This window comes from Musa acuminata, chromosome BXJ2-3 (assembly GCF_036884655.1).
Source record: "Musa acuminata AAA Group cultivar baxijiao chromosome BXJ2-3, Cavendish_Baxijiao_AAA, whole genome shotgun sequence".
Classification (NCBI taxonomy): Eukaryota; Viridiplantae; Streptophyta; class Magnoliopsida; order Zingiberales; family Musaceae; genus Musa; species Musa acuminata.
In genome coordinates, this window is record NC_088340.1 from 35,487,501 (window position 1) to 35,509,973 (window position 22,473).

At 35.1% G+C, this 22,473-nt stretch overlaps 2 protein-coding genes, 2 non-coding genes and 1 pseudogene across 7 annotated transcripts in view; 4 read left to right on the forward strand and 1 right to left on the reverse strand.

The window, feature by feature from the left end:
• Positions 1-6,106, forward strand: part of LOC103979346 (serine/threonine-protein kinase PBL35) — a 7,029-nt gene extending 923 nt beyond the window's left edge. Inside the window, exons 2-7 of one of the 3 annotated variants that reach the window (XM_009395459.3) lie at positions 2,635-2,954; positions 3,028-3,163; positions 4,088-4,221; positions 4,303-4,426; positions 5,266-5,616; positions 5,704-6,106. In XM_009395459.3, the coding sequence (XP_009393734.1) occupies positions 2,635-2,954; positions 3,028-3,163; positions 4,088-4,221; positions 4,303-4,426; positions 5,266-5,616; positions 5,704-5,720 (1,082 nt within the window). In that variant the 3' untranslated portion in view covers positions 5,721-6,106. Of the gene's footprint in view, positions 1-2,599; positions 2,955-3,027; positions 3,164-4,087; positions 4,222-4,302; positions 4,427-5,265; positions 5,617-5,703 lie in introns of all 3 variants that reach the window. The other 2 variants (XM_065100154.1, XM_065100153.1) reach the window with 2 other exon arrangements.
• Positions 6,107-10,106: 4,000 nt separating this feature from the next.
• Positions 10,107-11,246, forward strand: LOC135607581 (D-3-phosphoglycerate dehydrogenase 1, chloroplastic-like; annotated as a pseudogene).
• A 278-nt stretch (positions 11,247-11,524) lies between these two features.
• TRNAP-AGG (transfer RNA proline (anticodon AGG)) lies at positions 11,525-11,596 on the forward strand. Its single transcript has one exon. It is a non-coding gene; the product is annotated as a tRNA-Pro (tRNA).
• A 139-nt stretch (positions 11,597-11,735) lies between these two features.
• On the forward strand, positions 11,736-11,807 carry TRNAP-AGG (transfer RNA proline (anticodon AGG)). The gene has a single exon. It is a non-coding gene; the product is annotated as a tRNA-Pro (tRNA).
• Positions 11,808-12,585: 778 nt separating this feature from the next.
• LOC135607923 (adenine phosphoribosyltransferase 4-like) lies at positions 12,586-21,022 on the reverse strand. Of its 2 annotated transcripts, XM_065100156.1 has the most exons (9): positions 20,865-21,022; positions 20,546-20,736; positions 20,330-20,440; positions 19,519-19,611; positions 16,673-16,822; positions 15,008-15,066; positions 13,788-13,856; positions 13,617-13,653; positions 12,586-12,800 (listed from the first exon to the last, which is right to left on the reverse strand). In XM_065100156.1, exons 2-7 carry the CDS (start codon positions 20,631-20,633, stop codon positions 13,800-13,802), a joined length of 558 nt encoding a protein of 185 aa, XP_064956228.1. In that variant the 5' UTR covers positions 20,634-20,736; positions 20,865-21,022; the 3' UTR covers positions 12,586-12,800; positions 13,617-13,653; positions 13,788-13,799. The 2 variants fall into 2 exon arrangements, with proteins under 2 accessions (XP_064956228.1, XP_064956227.1); XM_065100155.1 differs by lacking the exon at positions 13,617-13,653 and having other exon boundaries at positions 20,865-21,021.
• Between the last annotated feature and the right edge of the window lie 1,451 nt (positions 21,023-22,473).

Below are 22,473 nucleotides of genomic sequence, written 5' to 3' on the forward strand. Positions count from 1 at the left end.
TCTTCTTCTTCTTCAGTAGGCTTTTGTTACTTTTGAGGGTAAATATGAGGAGAAGACGCTTGCAGAGTAGGCAAATAAGCCACACTATTAGAGTGCAGCTTTTGTAAGTTTTTTTTTCTGATTTCTTGTAAAAGAATGAAAAATTAGGTGTTGTCTTTCACTTTTGAAGGAAATCATTATCGAATTATCCTTATATTCCAATTTTGTTAAAAGTAGATTTGATTAAAAAAAAGTCCATGACTATGCATATTTATGAAATGTACTAAGAAATACGGTGCCCCATAGATCACATGTTGTGTAATAATGTCACTGTGCCCTCAGCTAGGAATCATAGCTTTTAATGGGTTAGCCAGCTGCACAACTTTGGATTTTCATGCTTGACACTTACAAGACATTACAGTAGTCATATGCACTGTAAAATTAATCTAGGAATCTCATCTTCCTAGATGCAAGGTTTTAAGATCTTGGTCTAATATCAGTTGCAGTAGCTTATGAGACTAACAATATACAACGACATAATCTGTACCATCCAATATCATTGAAAAAAGATGAAAAAAATTAATTGAAATGTATTTAACCACATTTAGCTATATGTTTTGGTACCAAAATATGGACCAGCCTGGTACTTGAACTTTGCCTAGATATACTGACAAATCTATGTTGTACACGTGCATTTCCAAAGAAAGACTCCATCATTTGGTGTTAGCAATCATAGCTTGCAATAAGCTGAATCTATCAAGTCAATCAATATGCTGTGTCAGAATCATCTGCAACCTACTACAAATTGGATCCACTTGACTGTCAATACAAATCTAGTAGGCTATAATCTTTCACCGTCTTTTTATTGGGCAGCTTTAGTTAATGTTCTTCCGCATTTGAAATTACAATACAAGCCCAAACAACAACCATCAAGTAGTGTCATTTACTTCAAGAGCCAAACAAATAGCATAAGATCTCAAATAAAGATGTAAACAAACATTTTGGAAATGGTCGTAGTGCATGATCTTCTATGATAATAAGATTATAACAGTAACTCAAGACAAATCCATACAGCATAGAAATATAAAAGAATAAAATGAGTGTACTTGGCCAGTCATCATACTCGTGATATTGACCCTCAGACCCTCAGTGATCTGAGTTAGAGTCTAATAATCTGAAACTGCACTATCCTCAATGGTTGAGCCGGAAAACCCTAATTATTGTCAATGATACAAGTAAAAAACATAATATCATAGCAAACAATGAGAAAGAGAGGGAGGCACAAGGTTCAAATGCAACAATTGTATTGGATTTAGTTAGTACAATGTCCAAATGTCTCATATAGGCTTAATAGAATGAGCAATTGAGCACAAACCACAGGATTATGGCTTATGGCATACAGGGACAATAGAAAGAGTGGGAGAAACATGGTCTTCTGTCCTCTCTATAATCTCATTTATGCCCCATGTTTCCATTAGAAGAATCACCTGGCATGGCAGCCATAGTCATGACAATAAAACTTTGTTAAACATTTAGGCATTGTTACTTTAGTGGTACCACATCGTGAACCCTATTATATCCCATTCCTCCTTGACACTTGTCTTAAAGAAAATTTCTTTGCAGGTTTCTTTATCCAACCCCTAGAAGTCATGACATCATGAGTGAGGTAGTGTGGATTAACTCCAATATTTTAAAGCTAGTATATCTTTTGCATTATTGTTAAGACATTTTACTACGTCTACCTTGCATTGTTAATCAATATTTCTATTATGAACCTTTACTGGTTGAATTGTTTGGTCATATCTCTTCATTGGTGTTTCTTAAAGTTTTTTACATGAATTTATATTTTGCAAGTTGTGACTGCCTTTGTGATGTTGTCACATAGTTGGGGGTGTTCATGGTTTGGAAACTGAATCATGTCTATTTTACAAACTGATCATAATAATCAGTTTGATATTTCCCAAACCAAATCCTAATTGATTGATCTAGTTAATTGACACTTCTTCTACCTGTTGGTTGGTTTGTTTACAGTGGTTAACTGTGTGGTCCAGGAGGAAGCTAGTTTTGGCACAAAAGAAAACAGAGAGGGAGTGAGAAATAGGTTAAAAAGGGATTAACTGAAGTTAAAGGGAAAATTGTGTTGACAACCAATATGCTTTGAGATAGACAAAAGAAGTACTGGAAGAGAAGGAATTCCAAATGCAGTAGTAGAGCATATAAACAAATATGAAAAGGCAATTGGACATAGAAAAACAAAAGAGGGAATTGGTAGTAGTCATATCAATAGCAGTATCAAAATGTAAATAAAGTTAGCATGAACATGACAAAATAAATTGGCACAAGCAAAATAAAAAGATGAGTTTCATTGCTTTTCTTAGATTTTCCTCGGACTTGATCAATAATTTGGACTAGTTTAGTATTTTGATCTTTCTGTGTTGACTTGCAGAATAAATCTTAATACTATTTGGATTACATATCTCTGCATTGCTCCTTTAGTGGCATGCACAACATTGTTTTATTGGTTTGAACTTTCTTACTACTTTAAAGTTTTTGATTGAGATGATTGTCATTTCAGTATCTTGTAATCTGTGCTTGTAACATGAACCATGTATTTCAGCAGAAAATTCCAATGTATTGTGTTGTTCTCGAATGCAGCAACTGAGACCAGATATCTAAATGCTAGCAACCGTGAACTTGCTGCTTCTCATGAATCTACTTTCTCAATGGAAAGTACTCTAGATCCAACATCCAAGGACAAAACATCTCTTCAGTTACTTCAGTTTGCTTTCCAGGAGTTGAAATCTGCTACTGGAAACTTCCGGCCTGATAGTATTCTTGGGGAAGGTGGATTTGGTTATGTTTTCAAGGGATGGATAGAGGAGAATGGCACAGCTCCTGCAAAACCAGGTACAGGTCTCACTGTTGCTGTCAAGAGTCTGAAGCCCGATGCTCTCCAAGGTCACAGGGAATGGGTTGTAAGTACATTCTTTTCCAGAGTATACAATAAACTAGAAAAGCTGTTGCTGAATGGTCAAATATCTGATGCAGGCTGAGATTAACTTTCTGGGGCAGTTGCATCATCCGAACCTTGTTAAGCTCATAGGGTACTGCATTGAAGATGACCAAAGGCTTCTTGTCTATGAATTTATGTCCCGAGGAAGTCTTGAAAACCATCTTTTCCGAAGTGAGTACATAATATTACCATAATTTGCTGAATTTCTCCATAGTAACAAATTTTGGTGCTATTTAGTAAAGAAAATAAAAAACCTTCGAAAGGATCAGAATACAAGAAAAATAGGCTAATTCACATTCATTATTGTAGTCCATGTGGTTGGTTATTTTTCTATGGAATTCTAAGTTTGCTTGACTTAAGCCTTATCCAAAAATGACCTAAAGAACAAAAAATAAGCTTAACAGGATAACATTACAATGATTTTTCCTAGTCTCAAAATAATGTGAAGTGGAAGAATTATATTTAACCAACTTTTCTAGCTGCAGAATCCATTTTATTCCTTTCTATACTATTTCATGTCTGTAGATTGTCTCCAAGCTTTATAGTTGATCTTTAGGACACAGAATCAATCTAGTCTCTAAAAAATGCTCATCTTCCATTTTGTTCCTCCTTACAATTACATTTTTCCTGAAGTTCATGGCATGGTTCATCAACAAAGTTCTTCTGTATAAGAACAACATTGAACATCTCATTATTTGCCTCTTGTTGGTTTTGTATTTATACTGTCTGTGCAAGTTAGACATTCATTTCACAAGCTTTTGCACTCTGCAGTTGTTTGAAGGGGTAGTTATATTTTCGATCACTGGGACTGACAGCCCTTACATCTCCTGTGGCATTGGCCTTGTATTCCTTCTATTTGTGCTAGTTTGTTGTGTCTTGCCTTTGACTGCACATTTGCAACCTTTTGAGAAACATAAATACCTATTAATAGATCTCCCTTTTTTCACTGTTTTTCCATCTATATATCTTAAATGGCATGTACTAATCTATTATTTGTTCTTGTATTTCTGTAATTACTCATTTCATTAAGAAATATTTGCACATAGTCATCGAAAATTGTGTAGCCCTTATTTTTATACTGTTTCTGACTAGCAGGGGCTCTTCCTTTACCCTGGTCCAGCAGGATGAAAATTGCACTTGGGGCTGCCAAAGGACTGGCATTCCTCCACGGAGGTGCTGATCCAGTTATTTATAGGGATTTTAAGACGTCCAACATTCTTCTAGATTCGGTAAATCCTTTGTATATAATTTTGATATGTTAATTGTTTGTAAGCAACTTGATATTTTTTATCTTGATCTTTTAATTGCAGGAGTACAATGCCAAGCTGTCAGATTTTGGGCTTGCAAAAGCTGGGCCTCAGGGAGATAAGACACACGTTTCCACCCGTGTTGTTGGTACATATGGTTATGCCGCACCAGAATATGTGATGACAGGTATGCTATGGAATATATAGTCTCTACAGTATGGTGATTAAGAAGCTTGATACATAATTGTAGGGATTTCTATGTAAATTTCTATCTCAATCTGAATAATGCATATGAAGACGCAATTATTCATATGCATCTAGGTTCAATGAATAGCCAGGATGTTGAGGAACATCCACATGTTTTGGCAATGGATCATTATGATTATCAAAAGAATAACAAGATTTAGAAACTTATAACATAAAAAATTGTTTCTTAATATTTTCTTTACATATATAATATAATATATATATATACTTATATATATACACATATACATATACATATATATACATATACATATACATATATATACATATACATACATATATACATACACACACATGCGCGCGCGCGCACACACACACACACACACATATATATATATATACATATACGTACATGTATACATATATACAAATTCCACTAGAAACTTATGATATTGAAATAATTTATTGTATATGTATGATAATAGAAAAGTAAATAGTTTTAATTTGATACTGCATGATTAATGGAGTCTAGTGATGACACTTCCAATGCACAGCTGACTTCATGATGGCTGCTTAAACCAAAATCTGACTTCTCATCTGCTCTATAACCATTTCATATACATCTCTTGGGGATTGAGAATCCTTTCTTACTAAATTCTGGTTTGTCATACTTAAGGTCATTCAGGGAGCAATGCCACTATGAAAAAGAAAGCTTCTCCATGTTGAGTGGAAGTTGATAGTTTAATAGTCTTTTACTCTTTTGCATTTGTTGAGTGGAAGAAGTATGATTAAAGTGAATGTCATCTAAATGGAACACAGGGCACTTAACGTCAAAGAGTGATGTCTACAGTTTTGGTGTTGTGTTGCTTGAGATTTTAACTGGTCGAAGATCCATGGACAAGAATCGGCCTAGTGGGGAGCAAAATCTAGTGGCATGGGCCAAGACATATATTTTAGGAGATAAGCAAAGGCTTTACCAGATTGTAGATCCTCGATTGGAGTTCAACTACTCAATTAAAGGAGTGCAGAAGATTGCTAAGTTAGCTTACTACTGTCTCAGCAGGGATTCCAAATCTCGCCCTTCTATGGATGAAGTTGTTAAGGATCTCATGCCACTTCAAGACCTCAAAGACATGGCTGCATTGTATGTTCGCTCTCGTACATCACGAGGTAAGCAAAATAAGTACAAAGATGGTTAATATAGGTTCTCTTCCTGTCTTCCAAACCAGGCAACTAACAAATTTTTGTTGGACACAGGTAAGCATCATCGTTGATGATTGTTTTCACTGTAACATTTGAAGGCAGGATATCTTCTGATTGCATTTCTTCAACCAAATAATGTTTGTGGGAACTGAGCACCGAGTCTACCTGAAAACTTAGATATTGATTACTAACTCATGTTTACAAGATTGACCATGAATGTTTCTAGATGATTACTTGACAAGCCGCAGCAGATGAAGTGCACACGGTGGAATGGTTCACATTCATTTGCTGGAAGAAACATGTTGTATGTAAACTATCAGATGGCTCTGTAAATTAGGAAGGTTCAAGCTTTATCACTGTTGCTATGTGTTCATGGTCCTATGTTTGACATTACTTGGATCTGCTTGAGTTTGATTCTATGTTTTGTGGATGAAAGTGATGCTCATCTGGTTTATCATTGTCTCGTCGCGCAGGTGAGGTGATGTTTGATCTAGTTTACATTGAGTGATGACATAAAAGTTACTCTGGTAGATCAATGCATAGACTACTAATTGAGGTTCAACATCTTGTAACTCTCAATATAAATGCAATGCTGTTTTGTTGTTTGATGAGATGTTACCAATGAGATAATGGCAGAGATTAAAGAAAACAATTGGCTGAAAAAGAAAGAGAAAGAGATGTATGAGAGCTTGATTGGGCTAATCATAGCCAAGATTGGTGATTGCAATGTGTAATTAGTGTGTTTCAATCAAATCTTCCCACTGAATAAGATCCACACAACTAATCATGCATATTTCAAGACAGAGATGTATGAGAGCTTGTGAAACCATCATCATACAGACTTAGTTATACTATAGTTTGTTACTCTCAAATTGGTTAGGATTTAAATATGCAATGACGGTTAATAAATTTATCACTCCCTTTTGGTGTTTTTATCTATTCTAAAATATTAAGATAGTAATTTTATAAAAGATAATATTCAATTTAGGTTTTTATATGTGGTTTACAGCCCAACATTCATAGTTATTACACCAAATTCATAAACCCTTATTTAATCTTTCTAAAGAGTTTAAAGGATAATTTCCTAAAAAAGGCTCCTCTTTTTTGTTTGGATGATGCTTTCATTTTTTTCTTTTCCCATTTGGTGATATCATTTTTCTCTAATATTCTAAATGCCTCTTATCATCACTTGGCTGTCAGTCACACTACATAAATATTATCACTTTTGCCTTATCATGGCCGTCTCTTTCCCCTCCATAAGATCTTTCTCTTCATGAGATCTTTCTACTTTCATCGTATTATTTTGATATTATCATTTCGACCTTACTACTTTTGCCGTTGTCGCCACCTCCACCTCTCTATAAGATCCCACTACATAGATGTTATCACTATCGCCTCATCATGATCGTCTCCTTTCCTTCCATGAGATTATTTTACTTTCGTCATATTACTTTGATCTTATCACTTCAACCTTGTTATTTTTGCCCACAATGGTTATTGCCACCTCCACCCCTTTGTAAGGTCCCATCACTTTGATCCTATCACTTTTGTATTATTGTGATTGCTTTCATTCAAGGGCATTTAGGATATTAAAAGAATATAGACACTAAATTGGAAAAGAAGATTATTATTTGTAATCTTTTTTTTCATGTACAACTCTATCTTATCCATTTTGAATATTCCTAAGTTATCTCTTTTTAAATAGACATATATATCCCTAATTTATAATCTAATTTTAATAAAATATTTTCACTCCTTATCTACGGCCCTCTTTTCTTTTCTTTTTTCTTCTTTTTCTCCTCCTCTTAATTAATGGAGGTGATATAAAATGAAAAAATAAAATAAAATAACAAAATCGAACAAATTAAAGATCAAAGACGAGGAGATGAGAAAAATAGTTTTTGGCATTTGTAATAATGATTTAATATTTTTAATGTTATATACATTCTATAATAGTTTAGAAGACATCATCATCTTTTATGTCAATTATATATATTAACCCAAAAAAAATATGTCTAGTAGAACACGCGAACGGTGGTGGAGAGAGTCGATAGCAGTACTATGCACAAGCACGAGCTATGGAAAAGAATAAAAATAGAATTACAAGGATTGTAAATAATAATATATTATTTTATTAAATTTTTAAGAGGTTTTGAATAATAAAGAAGTTGTGAATAATAAGAAAAAAACTCTAAATATAAAAAAACTCCTTCGAAAACTGAAAAATGAGAACATCAAGAAGGGAATCCCTACCCTTTTTTAAGTGAGAGGTGAATTCATGTTTATTTTTTCCTTTCCATTCACTTTTTTTTGCCTATTCATCTATTTTGTTCCCATTTTTTTATATATATTTCGAATAAAGGGAGGGGTCTTATTGGGTGGATTTCTCAATTTTAAATGCCACTGATTCCATTTTTATGTTAGAAATATTAGAAATTTTTATGTTATGGTCAACTAATAGGGTTCCATTTTCTAAATAGCATCAATTGGAGGATGTAAGCCAATAAAGATGTATAGAATATAATAGTAGTCGCTGAAAGAAGTTTAAAGGACTACGCTTTGAGTGTAGGAAAGAAGTCTAGAAATCTTGAAAGGATCGATGCACCCCAAGCGGAGGAGAGATGGCGAAGGGGCTTCCGATATCTTGATCACAAGAGAAGACTTCGATTTCCTTTCTTGTAAGAGCTTCTCAAGCTGCCGTCTTCAAATGCTGATAAGGGGGGGTTTAATCAAGGGTTTCAGAGTTCTTCGATCGTGAGCCGCGAACGTGGGGTTCCGATTTGGTAAGGCACTTTCTTTAAGCACTAGATCGTTTCGTTGCTCCAATCAGAAGTTTAAGAGAAAGGCGCTAACGGCGGTTATGAACTGATCGCTTTGTCCAATTCGTTCGGAGAGAAGAGCGGAAAAAGAACCAGTTTTTCAGCAGATTACGTGTTCACCGAAATGTCGAGTAACATATGACGCAGTAGGTGACTTGGAAATTCCTCCATTTCCACTACAAATACCACCCCAAAGTACACTGATCGAAATAACTTCTCCTTACATAACCAAGATTGATCGAGGATCATGGCGCTTTTGGCTTCTCTTTAATTTAAAGTGTAACACCCCTTATTAGTCCCACATCGAAAGTGGGCAGGATTAAGATTGACTTATAAGGGTCTGATGAGTGTATTACTATCAACTTCAACTTAAGCATTTTGGTCAGTGGTTTAGACCAAACGACGTTGATAGGCTAGTTAGCCCATCAAGCTCGGGTCATGATATTTGATATCAGAGCCGACCTAGCATTTGGGCATGGTGAGGGGGCTTGAATAGGAAAGGGCTATCCGTAGACGGAGTCAGAGGACTCGTCACGGCGTGGAGCCACCACTGGGTTACGCCTCACATGCACTATGCTAGGGCCTTTAAGTGGGGGTGATTGTAACACCCCTGATTAGTCCCACATCGAAAGTGGGCAGGATTAAGATTGACTTATAAGGGTCTGATGAGTGTACTACTATCAACTTCAGTTTAAGCATTTTGGTCAGTGGTTTAGACCAAACGAAGTTGATAGGCTAGTTAGCCCATCAGGCTCGGGTCATGATATAAAGCCTTCGATTCAACTTGCTTCCTCTTGCGTGTAAACCTGATTGATATCAATTCATCTGGGGATGGCATTATGGTTTCCAACTTCAGCTTTCATATCTTAGCATAGTTTGACTTCCTCTTGCGTGTAAACCTGATTGATATCAATTCATCTGGGGATGGCATTATGGTTTCCAACTTCAGCTTTCATATCTTAGCATAGTTTGACCAATTCTGACATGGATGGTCGAGTTGGATTGGGATCATCTGAGGGCATAGGGAGTGGGGGAATGAATGATGCACCACTACACATTCCATGTTTCCTCATTGATGATGCCAGCATGTCTACCGGTGCTTCATTGAGACCATGCTGCCACTTCTCGACATTGGAGAGGTGGCTGGGGGAGAGAAAAGATTCCTGGGAGGTGGTGGTTGCATACCGAGTACGTTCTACAATTTTTTGCTGCTGGATTGTCAGTTTTTATTATTTTTTCTTTTATTTTTGGATTCAGTTGCTGGCAATACATCCACAAGATATGGTGCTTTCTTGTGCCATTTTGGTGGCACTAGCCATGATGATGCAAAGCCAAAAAACCCTGGTTTAGCTGTTATAGACCTCAAGTAACATCATTTCTCCACTTATCCTTTTTTTTAATTGATGATTTCATCTTCGTCACCTAATATAAATTTTTTCACTTATTTTCCTTCTTGACATGTCAGGATAAGTGGCAACATAGATCATTTGGTTTGACCTGTGCACCCATTGGATTGTTCCCGAGAAGCATATAAGATGTCAATAGTCATGCTTTAGAGGAAATTGCTGCCATAACATCTGAAAGTTAAGAATGACTAATCGTTCATTTTTTTCTTTTGTTATTGCTTGGTTTGATTTTATGTTGTGCATCCATCCTCGTGATCTTCTGATCATTAGGCAGTTGGATTCACTTGAACAAAATGTCCTTTAGAAAATAGTTCCATTCTGGAATATTCTACAGCTCTACAATATTCCTATGATGCGAACCATAAACCATATTTAACAACTGTACTAGCTTGTGGTCCCTTTCGTTTGTGTAGTTTTTTTGAAGATCCGTGATATATTCGTGTATAGGTACTTATAGAGCTTGCACGATATGTTGTGCTGGCAGAAAAACTTGGTCAGCTAGCTGTTCAACTCATGCCATGAGGCAGTGGTGTGAAATCACTGAAGGTGGCATATTCATCCGCTAGAGTTCCTGAAAATCTTGATACAAGGTTGATGAATGCTATGATCACCAAGGGTCTGATAGAGCCGATTTCCAGTGCTTTTGTGAATCTTATATATGCTGATTTCAGAGCAAAACAAAGAGGTCCCCGAATGACAGAAGAGAATCATCTTGGATGGTTCCCCTGCGGACCATCTGGAGTTCGTGCAAGTTGATGTCGCCAAAGTGGAGTCTTAATTTCCAATTTCCATGCCAGAAATTGGAGAAATAAGAGTGGGATGGAGGGTAAAAGATGACACTTACCATCTAACAAAGGTCGGATCATTTCGGGTGGTTGTAAGCTTTGAAGGGAGCTTGATTCCGTGCAGACAGGTTGATCGGCCAGGGATGATTGGAGCCATTAGGAGCAACTTGGCTGAGCAAAACATGACTGTGAGCTCTACGACTGTTGGGAGGATTGCTCCACGACAGCATGCAGTCATGGTTATCGGAGTTGACGAGGAACCAAACAGAGAGACTCTTAAGAAGATTGGTGATGTACTCATCATTGAAGAGTTTGCCCATCTGCAACTTTAGAACCACTCTTAACTTTTGTCTCAGCTGGCACCGAAAGAATACTCACTGATAATTCGAGTTTCTCGATGCAAAATTTGAATTATTGCTAGAGACATTAGGCTATTTTCTTGTGAAACATACTCTTTTTTTATTGTAGGCTTTACAACATTGTTTTGTGTTCTACAAAACAATGTCTAAATGTAGTCTATTGAGTTGCGAGAATCGATTGCATTCTGTAAATGGTTTTCAAGAATCTTTAAGAGGGGTTACTTTGTAGCTGCTTGCTCGATCTGTTATTGTGTGAGACTTAACATCGTGTGTTTATGGCTTTTGGTGCTCAGATTTCTAGTCTTTTTTTTCCTACACTGCCAATCAGGACTCGAAAATTAGATAAAGATTAGATTTCAGGTTTATATAAATATGCTCGACTCACATCTAATCCATTGAATTGAGTGCCTCGAAAAATACCATATTCACAAACATAAATCTGCGAATCATGAACAGAATAGTATTAAAATATATATAAATATTACTATAGACAATTGTCAACAAGCGGGCATTTGGTCTAGTGGTATGATTCTCGCTTAGGGTGCGAGAGGTCCCGAGTTCAATTCTCGGAATGCCCCATTTATAAATATTTGTTTTAAATTTTTTAGAACAAAAATTATATTTCATTTCATCACTATTCCTGCTTTTCATGTAATAATTAAATTAATTTCTTTGGAATGGAATGTGATCATATGCTTAAAAGAATTGTACACAAGCGGGCATTTGGTCTAGTGGTATGATTCTCGCTTAGGGTGCGAGAGGTCCCGAGTTCAATTCTCGGAATGCCCCATTTATACATATTTGTTTTAAATTTTTTAGAACAAAAACACACTATTTCATTTCATCACTATTCCTGCTTTTCATGTAATAATTAAAATAATTTCTTTGGAATGGAATGCAATCATATGCTTAAAGATTCGTTCCCATCGAATAAATAGGAGACTGGCAGAGACGAGAGGAGGTTGGGATGTGGCGATGTCAATGACATTTGAGGTTCTCGAAGCATACGGCGTCTGTTCCCTCTCACTCATTGGTGTGGGGGTTGGTTCATAGAACTTGATTCCTCCTGTTCTACATACTTTTACTGATGAGTTACGAGCAAACTCAATTTCTGATTCCAGATATGAAGTTTCAGAGATCCGTATATGCTACATAACATTTACTGCTTAAATACTCTGTCAAGATTTACAATTGAAGCAATCCAAAATCACGGGAAAAGCCGATAATTTTCTGGTCTTAATTCAAAGCCATTTATTCAGAATAAGCATCTCTAAATGCAATGAAGCACCTCTAAATGCAATGAAGCACCTTAGGGTCATAACTTAAACTCAAATCTCAGTTCATGTAATGGCACAGTTCTGATACAAATCTATCAGCAAGGACATTAGACCCGGTAAATAATTCACTCGACAAGAACTTTTCCTCGACCCAACTGAATATAAGCTGGTTATTCAAGAGATTTTTTGCATGTGGTATCGTCGTCGTCGTATGTATGTTTATTTCAAAATTTTAATGATCCATGCGTGCAGGTGTATGTAAATCCAATTTCTTTGACTGAAAAAGACGGTAGCAATTGAAACGGAACATGCCCGTATTCAATCTCATTTCTTTAACTGAACTCTACAGTGTTCACAGAGAATCCGACTACTGAATCTAGAAAGCGACCTACAACTAGTCTTACCATGCTCCATCAAACCTCGGCTGCTTGCCTGTAATGATTTTATCTCCCTTGCAGCCTTGGATTACAAGCTTGTATGTAAATGTCTCCCGACTGACATCTTCCTGAAACAACACAAACAGAAAAAAGTATTAGAAAATTTTAAGCAGATACAAAGTGAAGAAAAACAAAGAAATCGGTATATCGGCGATGATACAGGAAAAGTTCGCTTCCCTGAATGCTAGAATGCGTAGGCGGATATGAAATCACATAACATAATTTTCCTATGTTAGTTTCTTAAATTTTAGGAACAAAGTATCGTGCAATGTTTTAAAGCCTTCTTGAATCATTGCCTTCATCATTATGCCAAAAATATTTTGCCCAGTGAGAAGCATAAATTTTATAACGATTGATATTCACAAAACATCTAAATATAAACAACTCTACCACAATGTCAATCAGTGACCGAGTATCAGGACTCGTATGCAGATATTTACATAAACTTATATATGTCCATGATTTATAAGTATTGATGCTTGCAGAATATTCCATAAGACAGGATAGAATCCATCTAAATTACCGTATTTTTGTGTTTTTGCACATATATCTCTATATCCAGCTGATCATGGATATGAATCAATATGATTGGTGATGTTGGTTAATATCAAATTTGTTGGAAGTTCCTGTCTAGTTTAAAGACTAAGAGGACAGAGTTAATCAACTTAAACAATCAGATGTTTAAATATCAACCAAATACAAGCTTGTGAGCATGTCTGGGCTATCTTTTACAATCGAAAGGGGGCAAACCCAATTCACGAGGCTCTTCCTAATAGAAGATACAGGGTGGGTCGATAAAGGCAGCCTTAACTCTATATATAGTATTTAAAGATGCTATTTCCATCACAAACATTGATCTCCAATTTGTAAAGAAACAACCTAACCATTGAACCAAGGCCCGCATGCCCTCTGTCTTGAAATCTATAATGGCAAAAAAATCAAATAATAGTAGATACTAGATAGAATGTTGATAGACATAAAAACATCCATATTAATTGAAACTTCAGATAAAAGTGAAGGTATAATCAAAGGCCAACATAGAAAATGTAGCAAACCTGGATGGCATTTTATTGTCGGCAATCAACAACTACATACACCGGTTTACCATGTAGCCAGCAACCACCCTTAAAGTAAGTGGAATAGTTAAGAAAGCAACTCAAACATATAAGAAACTAGAAAAATTAGTCCCAGAAAAATTTCCTACAGCAAGAATATTATGAAGATGATGCAATCCCTCTTTTGCTTTATTAAGAAAAAAACAAATAATATATCCATGTGAAATGATCAAAGTGGATAGATGAACCAACATTTCTACAACAGGCAATCTTCTTTGCCCAATGAGCACCAAGTAAAATGTGGCAATACTAGAAGCACAACATTTAAAGCATAAAGTCAAAGGTGACAGACAGTGCCATATTTCATTGGCCTTTTGCTTTCTTTGTGTCTACAAGAGCTTGTTTTTTACTTCTTTATACCAGAACTTGGCAGTTGTTCCTTGTTTTAGGCACTAGTTCAAACCTAGAAAATAATAAAATGTTCTCAATGTTTGCATGCATAAAATTAAAACCAATAAGTAAAATTGTTTTAGGTTTTGTTTTACCAAATTTCCTTGACTAGGAAACTGAAACCAGCTTTATAGGTTTATTGTCTAGTTGACAGTTTATAGACAAAATTATTACATTAGAATCATTCATATTTATTTGTTTCCCATGACCGAGCCTGTATGATGGAAAAGACAATGATAATGAGAGAAACTACCAACAGTATGCAACCCTCGATGGTCCAGATTGACAAACCCAAAATCTAGATTAAAATTTTGTTTTTTTCTAAAGGGTTGGATGTGAATAGAACAGTCTATAATGAACAGAAAGCAGAACATCAAGATTAGACCACGTTTACTGGGATTAGATAACTGTGCAAACCATAAGAAAATGAGTAAATCACTTAACAATTTCAAGAAGCATACTTTCCCTGACACTAATATTTGGCAAAATGGTTATTTCTTGAGTTAATTTTAGTAAACAAGATCAAATGATTATCACATTTAGATGGTTCAACTTTATAAAAATTTTAATACATTAAGTTCCAGGAACCAAGTTAGGCACAGGAGTAAAACTCACAAATTTCACCAATAATATATGTAAATTGGAAACAAGAACTGAGAACAACCAAAATAAATATACAATCTTAGGTTTACTTCCTAGTTTACCTCTTAATGACTTGCATAGAAAGAAGGATCTAGAGTAACATGCAACATATCATATGGAGAGTGTACCTTAAATTTTGGTAACCCAATCAGACATGCGCATTCAATCACATCAGCTCCAACACGTTCTAGAAATGCAAATTGTTACAAGCACATAAGAATGTGATTAGTCTATACCAGTGAGTAATGAAAGGAAAGACATTGACAACCACATGCATAACAGTTAACCTGAGAAAAGTTCCACAGGAAAAGAACCATTTGCAGCAAACAATAAACATCAATAATAACATTTTTGCTCCACACAATAACTTAATCCTTATCCTTGATAAAAAGGATTGACTCCAACTTCTTTCCTACTATTCCATCTCCAACGACCCTAATTTTTCTCTAGTATCCATGACTTTCACAGTACAGTCAAACTCTTCGGAGATCTACCACAAAGTATTTTTTTCAAAAATAAACGTATCCTGTATAAAGCAGAAAAACTTTGAGAAGCCAATTATTATATTTAACTTGAAGTTGTCAAAAAAATGAAAAACCTGAAGTTGTCATTCTGAAGAAGAGAAATAACAAAAAAATTTATAAATTAGCAAGAACATATGGTCCTAATCACCTTGACTATCGAGTCTATTATTGAAGTTGTGCACATGTAACGACTACTTTTGTCATTAAATATCCTAAAGCAAAGGCACAGGAGCCACATCAACCTAGTGAGAACTTTAGCACTTGATTTACCTGTCGCACAAGAGCCACATCAACCTAGTGAGCACTTTAGCACTTGGTTTGCACGTCTTATAAGAAAATTTTGCCATAATTATCTAGTTGGGTTGTTTTTTTTCCTAGGTTCGTCTTATTTCTTTAATAACTCTAAAATTTTCTATTTAACATTAAATTCATGGCTTTTGCACTGAAGAATGAGAATACAACAGTTCTTATTGCTATGTCATCCTCAAAACCAAAAGAATTACAAAATTCTGCAAGCTATTCTTTTCACATTGAAGTTCCTGCCACAGGATTTGGTGGCTATAGTTAAATTCACTTGGTCACTAGTTCAGTTTGCCAATCCTATGTGACAGAATATGCAGCAATTTCCATTATTAGATGCAAGACATGTTGTCAAAATATTAAACATGAACATATAGAAAATAAGGGTGTCTCAGACTAGAAAAAGAGGAATGAAGAACTTCCTTAAGTTGCACAGGATGGGATGAAGTTTCTTAATTTGCTACAATATTCACTTTTGCACTCAAATTAGCACATCAAATCCTGTAACCATCAAAGCTCTAATAGCTGTAAAACTCTCACCATGTGGTGCTGTAAAGCACAAAAACAAGTTTCTGAGTGTCGCTTTGGTAGTTGACTCAAACTTCAGTGACTACAATTACCAACATGCTTTAAGAACATATACCTAGAGGAAAATTTTGATGACAGGACCATCGTGAAGAAATTCAAAGTTCCAGAAAAATATTGACAAAATTGATAGAGCTTACATACAACAAGAACTGATTTATCTACCAACCTTAGTAAACTACAATGAAATTAATACCTATGGAATATCAATAGGAGAATTGGATTCATACCAGCGATTTGGTGGTGACAACGGTAAGGAAGCCACAAATAAAATTTAATCAATAAGGAAAATTATGTTTTTTTCTGTCATTTTTTAAATGCATTCAAGTGATATGCACAAGTAATTTGACACATTGTGTGCACAAGGTTCTAAAGAAACCATACCTAGAAGTTTTATTGCAGCACATAGAGTCCCCCCAGTAGCAACCAAATCATCAATAACAATTACACGCTCCCCTCGGTTAACAGAACCAAGGTGCATTTCCAAAGAGTCAGTGCCATATTCCAACACATATGATTCTGAAATAACCTCACCTGCACGTTCTCATGAAAAAGAAATTAGAGACGGTTAATGATCTGCGGTAGTGAAAATGCACATGATGAATATAACATGTTACTCTTTTGATGCAGTCTTTTAGATAAGAAGATGCCAATAGATTATAGATAATATATTAATATAGAAAAAACATAAATAAATATATAAAATGACATATTGTGAGAAGCATCAAGGCCATAATAGTTCTCATGGTTAACTTCAATGTTGTAGATGAAAAAGTTGTCAGTCTTTTTGTTAGCATGCAAATTTCAATCTATTTCATTTATTAGCTCAAAGGTTAACCTTTCACAGGCCAGAAGACTCCACATAAGATGGGCCAAATGAATCCCATACACAAATGATTTTTTTGTTGGTCCTATACACCAATGAATCCCAATGTCTAATCAGCATCCATCATCTGGGCAAATGCCTTCCGATGACATGATGATCCTTATCATCACACTACATAGTTATGCTACTGATTTAATGGCAATCGGAACCTACATGACATGGCAACGAGGCCCAATCCTGATTAAATTGAAAATGCAGGATGACCTTCTTCCTAAATGGGAAACATTTAAAAAACATCCAAATTGAGTTAGAAGGAAACAAATGAAACCAAACTTTAGTTAAAACTAACATAGGGTTAATTTTACTCTCAAGAGGGTTGAGCTCCTTTGGTAGTGGTGTTCAAGTCCTACTTAGTATAAATATTATTGTCTAGAAAGTTTCTAGAATCCTATTTAGAATAAATCGATGTCAAAATTTTTCAGTAAATATTTAGCTGCTAAATATTTATCTAGTTAATCTTATATGCTAAGAATTCAAAAATCCTACAATAGGGAATTTGAGAAAAATACAAGATTAACTTTTAAACATCCAACTTCTATGATTATAAACCTCTATATAATCCTACCTAGAAATAAGAGAGGGTAGATTAAGAGTCTATAAACAAAGGTATCACGAGCCCTTAAAGCAAACCCAACATAAGATATCAATAATATTATCGCTAAAGTTTCTATCTCTTCTCTTTCTTTATTCTCCTCTTCTGCCTTCTCTCTCTATATTTTCTTCCTCTTTTTTCCTTTGATTGTTCTCTTGGACAATACCTTCTTCCTTAGTGCAAAGGATGCCTTTATTGTGGGAACTAATCTTCATTGAGAGAGCAAAGTTCCCTTCAAGTGAAAGAAGAGAGTGACAGGCTCGAACAATTAATATATAACAATCGTTTACTACCTATAAATTTGTGTGGTATTGTTAATATTTATTTACTAATAAAGATATCATAATTATATTTCAACAAATTATATTTATTATTTTAGAGTTGCAATCTTTTGTTTCACATTCCATTAACAATTTACATTTATGGTTTTTGTTAAAACATTAGATGTTATATAAATAAGAAATTAAAAGAATCTTTTAACAAATGACACTTCCTACTTTTTAAATTTCAGATTATATTTTTTCTAGTGTTTTGTTACCTTTATGATCTTGTAAAAAAGGTTAAATTTAAAATTATATTGTTGGATGATGTTAATTTTGACAAAACTCATTGATCCTATCGCCCTCAATCACGATAGAAATCTTGCAAACTATGCATGTAACTAACAATTAAACTATGCATCCATTTATTAGATAATCTTAAAAACTTTGAGATATCTAGAATTTAAGAAATTAAACCTATAATTGACACTTTCAGCATATTTTCTTTTAATAGATGTTCACCTACTACTGATGACAAAAATGAATAGATGATTTCAGGATCAGTGACTTAATCATCAGTTATTACGCAAATTATTTGACTATTATCTATTTTTTATGATTAAATTATCATCATCTTTCAAGTATATGTAATCTAACATGGTGATTACCTATTTGTGATGAAAAGATGCGCAGATAAGATTACCATAAGACTAATCATTTTTCCTCACTCACCACATGAAGTATTGGACTATCAACTAGGCTTGTTGGTGCCTCAGAACAGTTATCATCTTTCTAGAATGCTTAATCAAATTCTTCTTTCTATTATCTTAAACCCAATTCTTTTATGTGTGTGTATATATATAGCTTAATTAATGAAAATGGCTTTTTTGCAAATGAATTAGGGACCTGTGACTTGTTTCAATTAAAATTTTGAAGCAAATTAAACTAGGTTTATTCATAATTAATACAATAGATCATATGCCCCATTCTGTTGGTTGGGGATTTGTGCTAAGTCCCATGTAGTTCATTTCCATACTCTCAGTTGCATTTCTTCCTCAACCTGAAGTATTTTTTGCCTGAATGGCTAGGTTGCTATATTGACAGTTCAGATGCAAGCAAGTATGTTAAACAAAAAAAAATTCAGCATGCTAAAATTTCTATAAAAAAAAGTTAGAATCCTAAGTGGGCATATCCTGCCAACTGTTTGATAAAAACTAATATAGTCCAAAATCCTGCTCATAATGTTATTCGACAAATTATTCATGACTTGAAGTCAAAGTCACAACAATTCATGGGGATAGGATATCCAAAATGGAATCTTGTTCACTGTGAAGAATGTAGGAAATCATGGACATTGTAACAATAAGAGGTATTCTTTAGCTGTGAAAACTGCCCTTTCGTGTAAAATAAGATCCACCAGAAGCAGTTAATTCACAAGTGAGATGGTTAAGTCAGATCATGCAGAGAAAGAGAGCAGAGTAACAAGAAGTACCTGGCAACTTCTTAGGTTTACGCAATGGTACAAACTTTGCGCCAAGCGCTAAAGCAAGTGGGGTGCCAAATATGAATCCTCTAGCTTCAACTCCTAATAAAAGAGACTGACTTAATAATTTTGGTCAAAACTATTACCAACAAAAGAAAAAAAATCATATCCACAAATCTTAATCAGACATGCAAGATTGAAGAAAGTAACATCCAGCTAAAAATACCAGAAAATGTATAGAATTAACATTTCATGATATATTGGATGAAGAAATTATTTAAAATTCCATCACTCTAACTTCCCAAACTCACTCAATCTATCTCGATCTCACTTTCAAATCTTACTTTGATTTTAAGAAATTTGAGCTTCAAACTCAGGTATATATATATATATATATATATATATATATATATATATATATATATATATATATATATATATATATATATATATATATATATATATATACCTGGTTCGAACTCCCAACATGAACTTCAAACTCCACATCTCTCATGGCAGTATAACTAGTCAGTACAAGCACTGGCCAGATTGCATCCACAACATGCAGTCTCTAGGTGTGCTCAGCAGTTAGGAAACAAGGTTTTACCTCACCAGTTTGCAAGCATTATCCAAACAAAAAATGTCATTCCAATCAAAGCAAAATTATAATATTTGTTCGTAAATGAATCAAGAATTCAACAGCAAACCTACCAAACGTAGCTATTAAAAGATTATATCGACTCCGAAATCCAGACACCAGATCATTTAACCAAAACAAACAAAAAGGTATAGGGAGAAACAGAACACACTAATTACATACCAGCAACTGCGGAGATGTTCATGTCCCTGTAGCGATCAACGAAGATCTCCACGGCATCCTTGAACACCTTGGGCCGCAGCAGCAAGGTCGTGATATCATTGAACATGATCCCTGCTTCGATCAACCACAAGCATTGGCCAAAAGGGGAAAACAGAACACACGAAACCGAAACCAAACAGAGAAAAGACAGAAGCAAAGAAAAGCAAGAAGAAGAACCTGGCTTGGGGAAGTGGGGAACCACACGGATGGCAGCCTTGATGGCCTGCAACCGCGGGTCTACTCCTCCGTTCTCCTCCTCCACCATGATGACCTCTTTCTCGCCTCCTCCTTCCTCGGCCTACCTTTGTTTTCCCACCTTCGATCTCCACCCGCGCGAGTGCAGCTGCTGCCGATACCAGGCCTCGAGGCTGTAGTAGGCAATAAATAGGAACGTGGGAGGGGTTACTGCTGCCACTGTCGTCCACTGACTGCTGCCGTCGCAGCTTTGAGGTTGTTTTCGGCAATAATTACGAATGCGGAGAGACAGGAGTTATACCGCCCACTGACCGCTGTCGCACCCAACTTTGTCGTCTCCCTCTCTCTCTCCTTCGACCTTTATGCAGTTCCCGAACTCGTCTCTGCTTCTTCTTCGGGACTTGGGAGAGATCGAAGAGGGATGGAGCGGAAAAGAAAGCAAAAGAATGAAGTGGGAGGAGATGCGAATCGGCTTTTTGGGATTCAGAGGATTTGGGCCAACGCGGGCACGACCGAGTGAGAGGATCCCCGCGATTTTTTGGGTGGGCCCTGCTGTAGCGTTGTGCTGCTACCGCTGTGGCTCACGGTGGAAACCAGAGTGGGGGGGGTAATCGCGTATCACGTATGGGTAAAAGAAATAAGTGTCTTGTGTCAGTCTGTGTCGAGAACAGGACAGTGCTATTTAGGTTGACTATATTGTCAATAAATAGAAAATAAAAAGAAATATTTTTTTTAGAGGTCATGTCATGACATCTCAGGAGGCATGGCAGTGAAAGGGGTGATTATGATGAACTAAATAGGAATTGATGATGATGAGTCATTTCTTAAATTGATATCTTGGTTAATATTTGGACTAATTATAAATTATCTTTTATAATTCATTATTTTTAGCACATCAGTTTTTATATTTTTTAAAAATTACATTGAGATCATAATCCTTTATTTTTTAAAATATTTAATTATATAAAATTATATTTTTAATTATATTTAGAAATTTTAATATATATGCATCCTAATATAATTTTTAAGTGTAAGGACTGAAATAGTAAAGGTAGCTAATTATAAAGAATAATCTATAATCAGCCCCTGATATTTATTATTAGATTTTTATTAGGTCTAAAGAATTTTAATTTTTGGCTCACGGAGAAGATGATTAAAATCAATAATAATGAGAGAAGTTAAATTTCTTTTTTTGAAATTTTTACAGTAGGGATACTTGAAATTTTTACAAATGGATACTTGAAATAATAATGATAATTAAAAGATAAACACTTTCCAAGAAGGACAGAGGAGAGTGTTTCTTCTATCTCATTTTGGATAATATTCCTATTTTGATGTTGATTCTGCTTATATGTTTAGCAAGGCAGCTGAACTTTGATCATATAATGCAAATGTTAATGTCATGAAACCATCACCAACATCTCCATATCAGAGGGTCTTGAAACCTGCTAATATTTAATATACACCACCACCTATACCTGCCATCATCTTCACCACCTTAACATCTATCATGACATATGTATCACATGTTCTACTACATGTCAAGCCCTAAGATCCTTAACACAAGATCTAGCAAAAGATCTTCCCATACATCCATGAAACATGACCTCATAAACTAATAAACATGTCTAAGGAAACAAGCAAAACACCTATGAGAACTTGAATATTATTTCTTACCTTCCTCAAATAGTTTTTGAACATCCAAGTGTTAATGTAAGCTAAGTTATTAATTTTTTTGAATATATATATATATATATATAATTCTGAGAGAGGATTTCTTGTATTTGTGATAATAAATCTTGATGATTTATTGATAATCTCTCAATTAGGTCCTCATGTTTCTCTAGTGTTTTACAAAGTACCGACATAATTTTAATTGTATGATGCAAATGTCAATAGCACTGAACCCC